Source organism: Eptatretus burgeri, chromosome 16 (assembly GCF_056783735.1).
Source record: "Eptatretus burgeri isolate ZD-2024b chromosome 16, Ebu_testis_v1, whole genome shotgun sequence".
Lineage (NCBI taxonomy): Eukaryota > Metazoa > Chordata > Myxini > Myxiniformes > Myxinidae > Eptatretus > Eptatretus burgeri.
The window spans coordinates 41090802-41103579 of NC_140976.1; the positions used below are offsets into that span (position 1 = coordinate 41090802).

At 49.9% G+C, this 12778-nt stretch overlaps 1 protein-coding gene across 1 annotated transcript in view; it reads left to right on the top strand.

Moving 5' to 3' along the window:
- Nucleotides 1-12778, top strand: part of LOC147010934 (uncharacterized) — a 95177-nt gene that overhangs the window by 5520 nt on the left and 76879 nt on the right. The window contains exon 5 of the mRNA XM_085859828.1: nt 5843-5911. Coding sequence (XP_085715954.1) covers nt 5843-5911 — 69 coding nt within the window. The remainder of the gene's footprint in view (nt 1-5842; nt 5912-12778) is intronic.

The following is a 12778-nucleotide window of genomic DNA, read 5'->3' on the forward strand; positions in this document are numbered from 1 at the left end:
AAACGTTGCAGCACAGGTGCATTACGCCGTTTGTCAGAGTTTTGTCGATTACCACGCGTGATTCCCTTATCGCTAGATGCTCGAGTTATGGTGCATATCATATACAACATGCAATGTATTCACAAGGGAATCCAAGCCAGCTCTCTTATCTGCATTGTCGATGTTAAAGATCTCACGATCTCTTTGGAACAACTTGTAAACTGGCCAAATTATGGCTTTATATAAGAGTTGACCAGATGATTGACCACTTTGCTTCATTTTGACCCCTCACAAGATATTGAAGACAGATATAAAGTAATTTGCCCCTTAAAGTCCATGCCATATTCTTCTTCTTTCATATGCAGCTCAAGGCTGCAGGGTAGCATTATTGTCTGAGGGTGCGACTGTGCCATTGATGCGATGCCCTCTGTAGGTTAGGACAGGACTTTGCCATCTAATCTCGTCAGTGCCGGCCAGAGCTCATCTACTCTTCACTAAGGATACTGTGGGATCTTTAGCGTCAACCAACAACTACTGGAAGACGGGACACACATTTAACGTCCATCTGAGGGATGACACACACATGCTTGTGAAACCCAGGATGACAGTTTATAGCTGGGTCTGAATTCAAACCCAGGCTCAACAGCTTTGAGGCAAGTGTGCATCCCTCTTGGCCATCCTGCCAGCCTGTCTTGTCATATTTCAATCCTTGTGCTCGCCCCTTCTGCACGTTGTGCTAATTTTACAACTCGTCCCATCCAAGGACAAGGTACCAACTTGACCATGGATGGAATCAGTGGAATGTTGATGCCATCCATTGTTCTACCTGTCTGCTGACGCAGGTTGACATTAGCCTTCATGAGCAAAACTAGTTTTTCATTCTACTGGCTTGATACCTCCCAGGATGAGTTGATGTCAGAGAAAGTGGAGATGGAAGACCAGTCTAGAAGTTTGATGGCTGCTTGAAGTCCTTGCCAATCAGCCTGAGTGAAATGCCAGACTCGACGGCGCTGAATGGGGTTCTTTAATAACAGCTATAGAGATGTCTACTTTGACAAGCATGTGGTCAGATGAATCGATTGGCGCAGTGGTAGAACAGCAGATATTTTCAGGGAAATTGGTCAAAATCAGATCCAGAAGATATGGAGTAACGTTGGTTGAGATCCGAGTTGGGAAGTTGACAGATTGAGTCAGTCCCAATGAGTCACAGAAGTCTTTTGCTGAAGAGCCATGGCAGGTAAGGGAGGTACCCACACCCAGCCAACTGTCATGATGACAATTGAAGTCACCACAAATGAGGAAGAGAGAGAGTTGGGATTAGAGGAGAGAAGTTGGTCTATGTTTTCGGTGAGCGAGGTGTTAATGGAGTTATCACTGTTTGGTGGACGGTACAACACACACACATGAACATGAGGTGGGAGTGGAGGGGAAGCCATAGCCAGCGGTATTCCTGGGGGTGTTGGGGAGTAAGGGCAGTGCATGGTGAGTGTGGAATGGAGTTCTTGTTGAAGAGAGCAACTCCACCACCAGGACAAGGCTCAGGTCTGTCATACGGGAGGAGGGAGTAACCAGGGAGAGATACATGGGGGTCAGAGACGATTTGAAGGAGGAGGAAAGTTTCGGTTCGGCAGATTATGTCTGATTTTGTCAGTGGCAACCTGTATGGAAAGATCTGTCAGGTTTGAGCGAACACCCTGGAGGTTTGAGGTCCACACTGTTAAGGAAGAGGGAGAAGAAGAGGCATTGGCTGCAGGGGAGGGGGAGGGTAGGAGGGGGGCAGGTAAGGTGAGTTGTTGAAAGAGTGTGGGGGATTGCAGAAGAGCTAGGGGAGAGGGGAGAATGAGAAAAGGCTTGGTGGTGATGGGATGAAGCACAGTGAGCAGTAATAAGAGAGGGGGCAGTGGGAAGTTGAAGATTGGAGTAGGTGGAGGCATGAGATGGAGGAGAGAGAGCAGGGGAAGGAGGCAGCTTTGTGGATGTGAAGGGGGTGGGGCAGCTTTGAGAAGGGGGAGTGAGGGGGCAGATTGGAGAGTGGAGGGAGAAGGGTGAAGGAGTTTTTGAGAAAGGTGAGAGGAAAGCTTGGAGAGAGAGATGTTAGAACACCGCACAGTTTGGGACATCAGAGGAAGAGTTGATACTAAATCAGAAGACAGTGAAGAGACGCCAAGAGCAGAGTTAGGATGAGGAGCAAGATGGGAGGGGTAAGGATGGGTTATAACAGGTGAGGTTCGGAGGAGGTAGATTTAAGTCGAAGGGGTGAATTTGCAATGAAGTTGGAAAAAGAGACAATTGATAGAACACGAACATGCATTGCAAACTGGGATTTAATTTTTTTTAGCCGCGTTGCGTTGCGAAAGCTGGCTCGAACAGAGCTCCGCGTACTTCTTCTACTTATTGTTCTTATTGTTGTTGTTCTTCTTCTTCTTCTGGTAAAGTGAAAACTTTTAGGACGTGGCTCTTGGACACATTTGTCCTTGTTTAAGTCAGACATGTGATTAAATACATTATGTGAGGGATGATATAAAGGAGAATTAAGAGAATGGAGAAAAGAAACGTAACAGTGGGACTTTTTAGACACGGGATGAAGCAAAGGTCGAATTGAGGACAATCTTTAGAAGAAGAAGAAGAAGAAGAAGAAGAAGAAGAAGAAGAAGAAGAAGAAGAAGAAGAAGAAGAAGAAGAAGAAGAAGAAGAAGAAGAAGAAGAAGAAGAAGAAGAAGAAGAAGAAGAAGAAGAAGAAGAAGAAGAAGAAGAAGAATCATGGATTGTGATACAATACAGAGAAGCAAACATGTAAAAGAGGAAGTTGAAACATTTTAAGAGACCGTTTTTATTTTGATTATGATTAGGTGAGATAGGTAAAGGAAAGTTAAAGAAAAAAAAAAACCATGAAGGTGCATGGTGAATGTGGATTGGCTAAAGTAGAAGGAAGATGGGAGGTCGGTGAATGTAACAGGAAGAAGAAGAGGGGATAGAGAAATCACATGGTTATGCGAGGTGGAAGGTGAAAAGTGAAAACATTAAAAAAAATAAAATACAATAAAAATTTAGATTAGGTAAGATTAGGTAAAGGAAAGGTTGAAGAAAAAAAAATTGTGAAAGTGTCTGGTGAATGTGGGTCAGCAAATGTATGAGGAAGATGGTGGATCGGCGGGAGGAAGAAGCGTTGGTACAGGAAGTCACGTGGTTTCGTGGGGTTTCAGGTGAGGCGGGAAAAGGGATTTTGTTTGTTGTATTTTTTATATTTTAAGACTTGAGACAGAGGGTATAGTTGGGAGGGATAGCAGGAGGGTTGAGGAAAAAGTGGAGAAAAATAATCTGATGGTAATAAGGAGAAAATACAAATAAACATGATCACGTACATAGAAGGGAAGACGGGTAGGCCTCAGTGAAGCCCGATATGACAAACTGACGAATACACACCAAATTAATTAGCACAAGTTTTGAAACAAAACCAAACTAGGAACACTCAGTAAACATGGAGGCAACAAAATAAAGTCAAAACACGACAAACAACGACCAGAAACTTATGTCTGAGAAAGTCGGCACAGGCCACTGGAGAGAACCAACCGTTGCCTCATAAACTGGAACCGGAAGCCATTGCTTTCTTATTGCTGGATTAACCTTGTCACAGGAGGTTGCAGGAGTACTGTGCATGAATCTTTTGTATTCAAGTAAAGCAATTTGCATATCCCTTGAACACCTCTCGAGGATGCAAGACCAAATATATTTAAACAAAAATCCCAATACTCCGATACCATTCCTTTGCTCACAGAATGTTGAGCTCCAACTTTCCTCAGTGCTGGAGATTCAGGGTGGTGTTTCTGCATGCTTTACCCCTCTTTGATTCCAGATTGTGCTGGTGTATCCCCATCCTGCTACTCGTCACAATTAACTCCTTTTGGAAAGGAAAAAATAAATCACCTTGTTTACTGAATCGAGCTGATAATTCTGAACAGCTTGCCTATTGCTTTTCATTCTTCAGTTTTAGAAAAAGATGCACTTCTCCCTTCGGAGGGGAAGCTTCCTTATGCCTTCTTTGTAGACTTCTTCATGACTCCCGATGTGTTTGCTCACCCACGACTCGCAATGCTTTTTGGTCAAATGTCTCACACAAACCTTTTGTAATTTTATCTTTGAGCGAATGATGAACTCAACATTACCAAGACTAATACTCACTTCTATGCAGAGAAACAAGTCGGTCACTAAAAATGATGTCCTCAACTTGCTTTGTGATTGCATTGTTCACCAAGATGGCCATTCTTGCAGACTCGTTCATGTTTGCCTTTTCTAAATCAGTTTAAGATTCAATTTGAACCACCATCATAATAAAGACAAACGCGTGTGCACTTGTTGTAAACATGCTTGTTTTGCTCAACACATGAACTATATTATTGTGGGCCGGGGGTCGGTGGCGAGAAGGACCGCAAGGTGGGGAAGTTTTCGCCATCTCCCACCGGTCTCCCCAGAATTATAGGCCGTCGCTCCGGATAACTCCGAAGCCGGATTTGTCGATTAATCGACCGTGAAACGCCAATATCTCGACCGCGTGGCGTAGGGTTAATTGTCTCGATCAAATATACCTAAGTAACCACGCAGTCTTGGCTACCGGGAATTCATGCCCTCGGAACGTCTGGCCGAACCGGATCACTCTACCAGCTATGGTAGAGTATCAACTTCCACCTACCAACTCCGGCTCGGATGCAGTCGAGCGGGCCTGCCCAGGACGTTCCGGCTACGATGTACCAATTACCGGGGATGAAATCCCGTCTGAACTCAGACCCGGACCATGCTGGACCAAATAAAGAAAGGACGGAAACGAGCTGGGAACATTTCTAATAATTTATTTACAATAAAATAAAGACACAGGGCAAGACTTATCGCGAATATGCAATGCAGTATTTACAATGATGAAATAAACACTTAAACAATTCTACTTGTATACGGGCCCACACGCAATCGCACACAAAAAGAAAAGAAACCCCGGAGTTTTTATTGGACCCTACAGCCGATGAGCAAGACGAGCTGGGGGTCAGAGTTCGGATGGGCACCTGTGGGTCGAAGGTCCCAGCTACACGTGTGGGAATCGTGGCTCGTGGCGAATAGTCGGGTTCACAAAACAGGCCAGAACTCCCCGCAACAGCCACCGCGAACAACTGCAGCTGACTCAGGCTCCGTGAACAAACTGCCTCAAAACCCGACTAGCCACCGTCAAAACTTTCTCACCCACGCGAACTCTCGTCCTCGCACCTCTTCTTGCACAGAGTGTCTTGGAGATATATCTCCTCCCACACGGGGAGGGGCCTTGGTGAGAATCATCTCGCTATCCGTCCCTCATTGGCCCACGGCCGCACCCTACCGGGGCGGAGCCGTGGCCCCTGTTCGGAGACCCCATATTCTCCACGTGACTCCACTCTCGAAGAGTAACAGTATCCATGTTGCGTTGGTGCAAGACCCAAAACGTTTGTGGAAGGAGCGTTGGTGGGAGCGGCAAGGAATGACTGCAATACCCTGCCCTGGCAAGTCAGAGTGCTTGTAGACAGCGGGTGGGTAGTGGATCGTGATGGGGGATGGATCATGCAGATGGGATGGTTTATTCGATGGCTCATTCAATATAATAACCTGACTAAAGATGTCACAGCGCACACATTTAATCCTCCTGCTAAACAAAAGGACGTAGTCCTGACTACACACGTACTTACCGGCATAACTAACTTTGGGACCTGAATGTTGAGTGCGCATTGTTTCCAGATTTGTAACAATATTTATTTCTTCATGATCTGTTCAACATGTTAAGCTTTGAAATATGACCTTTTTCCTGTGCAGGTGATGTTTTAATTCTGTTTACCTGCAATTTTTGCAGCGGACAAATGCAAACATGAGCATAGAACTGACGGGTGTTTGGATGAAAGCTACTGCACCTCCTTGAAAGGTAATTATTAAACTGCACCAGGTGTATAAATATTGTTATGGCTGTGGAAATTGGCAAACCACCATTCAGGACCCGTAGGTGAGATATCTCTAAGTACATGTGTAGTTAGCCCAAACCCGTTGTAGAGAGGGAATTTATGTGATTCATCCGGGCTGCGATCCTTTGAGTTAGGCGTTTTTCTGTTCTATCTTTATTTTGAACCAACCACGTCTCGACGCCATCACACAACAACCACGCCACTGCCACCATATACACTCCCACATCATCGCATCACCGCCATTCCCAAACGGCACCATAACAATCAAACTACCACCGAAAACCCTCCACCACCTTCATCTCTCTCCTTCTGCGGCCATTCCCGCACCACCTGTGAACACTGAACGTCGGGCTGTCTCGGGCCCGTTCGGCCTTTGGTGCTGAGCGCACCGAGCCGTGAGCACAAATAGCGGCCTTTCCGAGGGAAAATTCAGATCAAAAACTCGACACGCCCACTTTTCCTCCGTCCAATTAGCGAGCGCGGGGCGGCTTGGCCCCGCCCCCAGGCGCGTGTGTGTGAAGTCGATATATGCAAATTCTAGGATCAGGGGAGATTCACGCCCCCGTTTCCTCCCACCAATGGGCGAGCGTGGCTCCGCCCCCGAGGTCATTCTGATCCGAATATTTGCATATTAGCTGCTCCTGCCAGCCTATAAGAAGGCGTGCCCAAGGCGAATGAAGTGAGTTGGGTTCTGGAGTCGCCGAGAGAGTTTTGGAAAAGAGAGTCGCGTCGGTCGGGTGAGGAGAGTGCGGAACGGAGAAGAGTCGCGGTGGAACTGCAAGCAAGGGAGCTCGGGTCCGAGGCGAGAAGGACGGCGGTCGGCGACGAGGTTACGGTGTGGGGAGTCGCTCGTCTCATCGCGGGACCCAAGCCAGCCAGCCATTCTCCTCCCCCCAGGGCATCAACAATTCCCCCTTTCCCCCGCGCTGAGATAGTGCAAAAAGGGGGCCCCGTTCCCACCCCACCCCAAACGTCGTGCCAACGAATCCCGCCAAGGAGCACGGAGTCGGGGCACAGCCGCGCGGCCACATTTGCGGCTCGCCAGCCAACGCGTCACGAGGACGCGGGTAGGACCCCTCCGGTCTCGCGGACCTGGCCGCTCCTCCAGGTCACGCGCACATTTGGCCTACAGGCCTGTCTGCCCTCTTGTCTATGAGGGTGGCTTCTTTTCTTTGCTTTTGTGTAAATGTGTGTTGGCGCCGTCTGTAAAGTAGAGCTGTATAAGTGTTGCCGTGTGTGCGCGTAGTCGGTATTAACTCTGCGTCGTTGTTGCTTATTTGTTTTAATTGCTATATGTGCATTTTGACTGTATGGCTGTATATACGTGCTCTCCGTGTGCCGGAAAATAAATGAGCTTGCTTGTTGAGCTGTGCCCGTTTCGCTTTGTCTTTTCTCTATTGACCCTCCATCTTGCTTCATGTAAAGGGTTCGTAGTGGGTGCAACGCCCGGTAAATAATCTGAACCGTCGAGGTCGACGATAACACCGCTCGGTTATCCCGATAGTACGGAACGGGCCGCCCAAGCGGCTCGTGTCCGGAGTCAACCTGCGGCAAGGTAGAATCGCCCGGTTTACCATCCGCGTGGGTACTTAGGTAGGTCGAGTTTGGCGAACAACCCTATCCTACGCGGGTGGCCGATTGGCACGATTGTGGTGAGGTCGAAAGGCCCACCCGTGACTGGCTCCGGGCGATAGTTCCCGGAGGGTCACGACTGAATTGTCTGTCCGGTGGGCGACGTGCCGCGATCCGAGTTACGTGGCCGTCCGCACGCCGGCGGGCGCGAATTCGCAACAATATGGTGTGTACTGATTTTCAATGCGAACCGAAGGCTTTTGTAGAACAGCATCTTTCATTTTGAATAATATTCTTGAATTAGCGTGGGTTGACGATCCTGCCAAAATGGTTTCAAAAGGCTATGCAGGCTGACTGATGCTGTGATTCGCAGTGTAGCAGCTGATGCTGTTTCAGGTATTGGGTGGTTCTATGCTTTTTCACAAACAAACTGAGCTGGTTTTCTCATGTTATGTTGATATGTATCCTGCTGGCTATATCTGAAAATTCTTAAGTGTCAAGGGGTACTGAAATAACATGGTTGTGTGGCACACACACACACCCCCTCCGTTTGTCAGGACCCTTGGTTTTCAGGGTCACCTTAGCATTGCTCAAGCTAGCCACACTTGCTGCTGCCCTGTGATGTTTTGTTTGAAGCATTTAAAGAACAGAGCACAGATACACCGCATAATTTGGCATGTATGGAGAGGACAAGATTCCTCCTCCATCGTCCTGTTGAATGTGGTTTTTATTGTTTTTTAATTTTTTTTGAGGGGGGGCCATCTTTTATGAATTTTTTGAGGATTATCTCAGGCTAAATTGTATTGGGGGGGGGGGGGTTGATGATGTCATCTCTCACATGGTTCGGCAGCTTTTCTTTGCTTGTTTTATTTTTTTTACATAAAAGCCTTCAAAATCTTCCTTTCTGAAACGGCTTAACAGATTGGGACGAAATTTTACAGGTATGATCGTTTGGCCATGAGGAACAAAAAATTCTCCACCTATGATGTTAAGGTGACAGGGTTTGGCAGCTATGATTTTTTTTGAAGAATTAAGCTTTAAAAGTCTTCTTCTCCAGAAGGGTTTGACAGATTGAGGGGAAACTTCACATACATGTTCCCTCAGCCTTGGGGATACCAGGGTGTTCAGTGTTCACGAATATTTGATAGGTCACATGGTCTGCCAGCCACATTGGATTGAACGAAAATCTTTAAAAAACAATTTTTTTCTCTTGAGCCACTTCGTCAATCGACATGAACCGTCACAGCTATGATGTAGTAGACATGGGGAATATTTGTTTTAAATTTCAACCTGATCGGACACATGCTCTGCAGCGAGAATTATTTACTTTCTTGAATCTCGGTTCAGGGATTTCAATCAAACTTGGGACAAGTATGTATAATCCTGTAATAATGCGGGTGGGGACAAATCTGTCAACGTCAAAGAGTGCCGTTCTAGTTTTGATTATGATATGGTTATTTTGGCTGCCACCCACCTTTCTTTTCATTTTTTCTTAGCCAAGAACCAAACCTCCTTTTTCACAAAGGCCCTTGGTTTTAACTTTCGTTGTTTTGGATATCGCAGCACCTTTCTTTTTGGAACGTAACCCCCACGATATTGCTATGAATTCTGGCCCGCCTGGCGTGCGATCGGCCGCATACCTCTAATGGCAGCCGCGTCGCCCACCGGAACGGACAATTCAGTCGTGACCCTCCTGGAACTACCGCCGGGTGGGGGTTTAACCTCACCACAACCCAGTCCGCATTCGACCCGCGCGAAATAGGGTGAATCGCCGAATGTTGATATACCTAAGTACCCGCGCGGGTAGCGTACCGAGGAGTTGTACCACGCCGCAGGTCGACTTCAGACACGAACCGCTTAAGTGGCTCATTCCGGGCTGCAGGGATAACCGAGCGGCATTATCGTCGACCTCGACGGTTCAGATTATTTATTGGGTGTCTACACCCACTACCAATCCCTACCAATGCAGCTTGGCTCCCTTGGCAGGAACTACCTTCTGCCGATTCTCAAACAATGCCACCCCCGGGCACTACACTGCCTCCGAGCCTACCAGCTCCCTAAACACCGGGGAGTGCCCTCCATGCCGACTCCCCTCAAACGCTCAAGTGGGAGGCTGGCTTCCCGGGCCCCTTTCCGAGGGTCACCCGTGCTCACGACACTGCCCACGCGGCCAATGGCGCCCCGGGCCCCCACATCATGCGGGCGCTCCCGTGCCCACCACGCTAACCCGGCCCCCCCATGGACCCTTGGCCTACCACGGCCGACTAGCCCGGTGCCCGGGGTACCCACTCAGCGATACTCACCTTTCGCAGCCACGCTCCCAGCCCGTCAACAGGGCTCCTGCACCCCTCCAAGCGGGTATCGAGCCTACTTTCCCACCAACAGCAAAACGACCTCCATTTTTGTCAATTTAACTAACCCCCTAACTCACTCTACAGTCTACACTGACCCCGGTGTCCCTTGGGCGGGAATCACTCATCCCCCCCCCCCCCAATCACTCATCGCACCATGCATTCCCCATTCACTCCATTCACACAGACCCGCTGGCCTCACTCACTCAACAGTCTCCACCTCACTACTCTTCAACACTTCATCGCTGAACTCAGCCATCCTGCTCACTACATCCCCTAACTAACTCGTGCTCCCACGTCATCCCTTACACTACAGCACGTTCCTTTTAACACTACGTAGTTAAGCTACGTTTCCGCTACACATCCAAAGTCTGTCACTGTTCTCAAATCCTCGAATCACTTCCCCATCCTAAATCTCAACTACAATCCCTCTAACTAATCCATTCCACGGGCTCCATGGGGACTTACCCCTGCCCCATGAAGCCGGTATAGCTATGCTAACCCTTCCCCCTAACTAATGCCATCCTGTGCCCTGGCCAGGGGGTCTTCCACCCTTTGCCTGGGAATCGTGTTCACCCGAAGCGAGGCTTGCTTTTTTTTTTTTTAAATTGCGCAGCACCAGCACGGAAACTCGCAACCTGCGCACTTTTGCGGGACGTCATGGCCGCTGTTCGCGTACCTTGTCCTCTTGGATGGTACCATCCAGCAGGGATCTCCCTCCTGCCGGATTCCAACCACACGTGCAGCCATGACGTCACCCTGCGCATCAAAAAAACAAGCCTCTCGTTTCGAGGGGTTCCCCACATGAACACATGTGCTCTGCCCGTCGGAGCTTCACACACACGCTCGCGTGGAGAACCCATCCGGTCCAAATCCGTTTATCCAGCCTAACCTTTGTCCGTCCGCGGGATCGGCAACATTCACCGCTGGCGTTTCCAGACCGGGTTTCACTCCCGCAACCGCACATGTGGCGGCCTCGTGCGCTGCACGGCACGAACCTCGCGCTCGCTGCTGGGCAAACCCGGCGCGGTCCCCAAAACAGCTACGGCCGCTACTCGGCCCTTGTCCATCTGTCGCCGTCGTCTCCGTCGCCATTCGACCCACGCACACCTGCGTGTCATGAGACTCGCACACTGCGCCATTACACTCACACCGGGAGACGCGGTTGCGTGCTCGCGCATGTCCACCGTCATTTCCCTTACATACCGCTCTCTCACACTCACGGTCTCCCTTGCACTCGGCCGTTCACTCACGCATGCCATTTCCCTTGCACACGTGGCTCCTTCCACACACGGTGCCTCATCCACACACGGCGTGCTGGGAGGCACTCACTTCGGCACACTTGCCACCACACCACTCACACGTGGCGTTTCACTCCCACACGGGGTGTCACTCATACCTGGGGTCTCATCCATACACGGGTCTCATCCACACACGGGGTCTCTGTCACCCACCCGGTTGCTCTCACACACGCCCTTGCACCCATGCTATGTGCGCGTTGCAGCACACATTTCGCCACACTTGTAGACACCACACACACACCAGGACCACACTCGTAACCACACTGGGGATTTGTGCCACCCCAAGGGTTTCCGGGGCCTCCATACCCCCAAGCTCTCCGTGCACTCGTCCACAGCACTCGCCCCCTCGACCTCGCTCGGCACGACCGGACCCGCCTGGTCGTGATCCGCTTCGAGGGGGGCATATTCCCTCTCCTCGTTCCTGGAGGAGGCAACCAGCTGCTCGCACCGGGTCTCAAGACATTCCCCGAGCTCGCCCCCATTATCCTCCACTACCTCCGTGTGTGTGCTCATCTTTAACCCCATCTTTATCGTGCAGTCTCTCCCCTACCGTTTCCATCTCCCTCATCTCTATTAACTCAGTCACCTCATCACCCATTACCTCCCTTGTCTGCACTATTATTTCTGCCGTCTCCACGTGTCTCTTACACATCGCAGTCACCACATTTACTTTTTCCCTCTGTGTCACCGTCACTGTTGCTTTCTCTGTCATTACCCTCACCCAACACGTCTCCCGAATTAGTTTGTCCTCACCCGCCTCCATTGCGGGCCTGACAGCCGTTGCACTCCCCCCCAGCTCGTTCGCTCCAGCACGTGGCGCCGCCATTATGCCTGCCTACAGGCATCGCCCCACGCGCTGCATTTCACCTCGCAGTATTTGCCTCCATGTTGTTTTTTTTATTTCTTCCTTCATTTCTTGCGCATTTGTATCCATTTTGCTGCTTATTTGTTGCATATTCGCGTTCACGCCCGCCAGCATGGCGCATAGCCGGGCCATGTCGGGTGCGCTCGGCTGAGCCGATTCCGCAAGGATCGGGGGGTTTTGGCGGAGAGGGGGAGGGGAGGTGTCTTACACCGCGGCCGCTGCCGCACCCATTTCGGGCTCTGGGTTTGGTTGGGGGAGTTCGTCCTGCACCACAAGCATTTCCTGCTCAGGGATTTCATCCTGCGCCATGGATTCTACACATTCTTCATCCATCTCTAATACCCCCGGCTCCCGCTCGCCTTGAAACTCCATCTTATTTCTCGTAAAGGATTAATTTAGCTTTGCTCGTAATTTGGGGGGGACGGGGGGTTTGCTTCGCACACCCCTGGTCCGATCCCCGTAAATTTAGCTGGAGACCAAGGTGGATTTGAATCCCACTCCTGACACCAATGTTACGAATTCTGGCCCGCCTGGCCTGCGATCGGCCGCGTACCTCTAATGGCAGCCGTGTCGCCCACCGGAACGGAAATTCAGTCGTGACCCTCCTGGAACCACCGCCAGGAGCCAGTCACGGGTGGGGGTTTAACCTCACCACAACCCAGTCCGCATTCTATCCGTGTGAAATAGGGTGAATCGCCGAATGTCGATATACCTAAGTACCCGCGTGGCTAGCGTACCGAA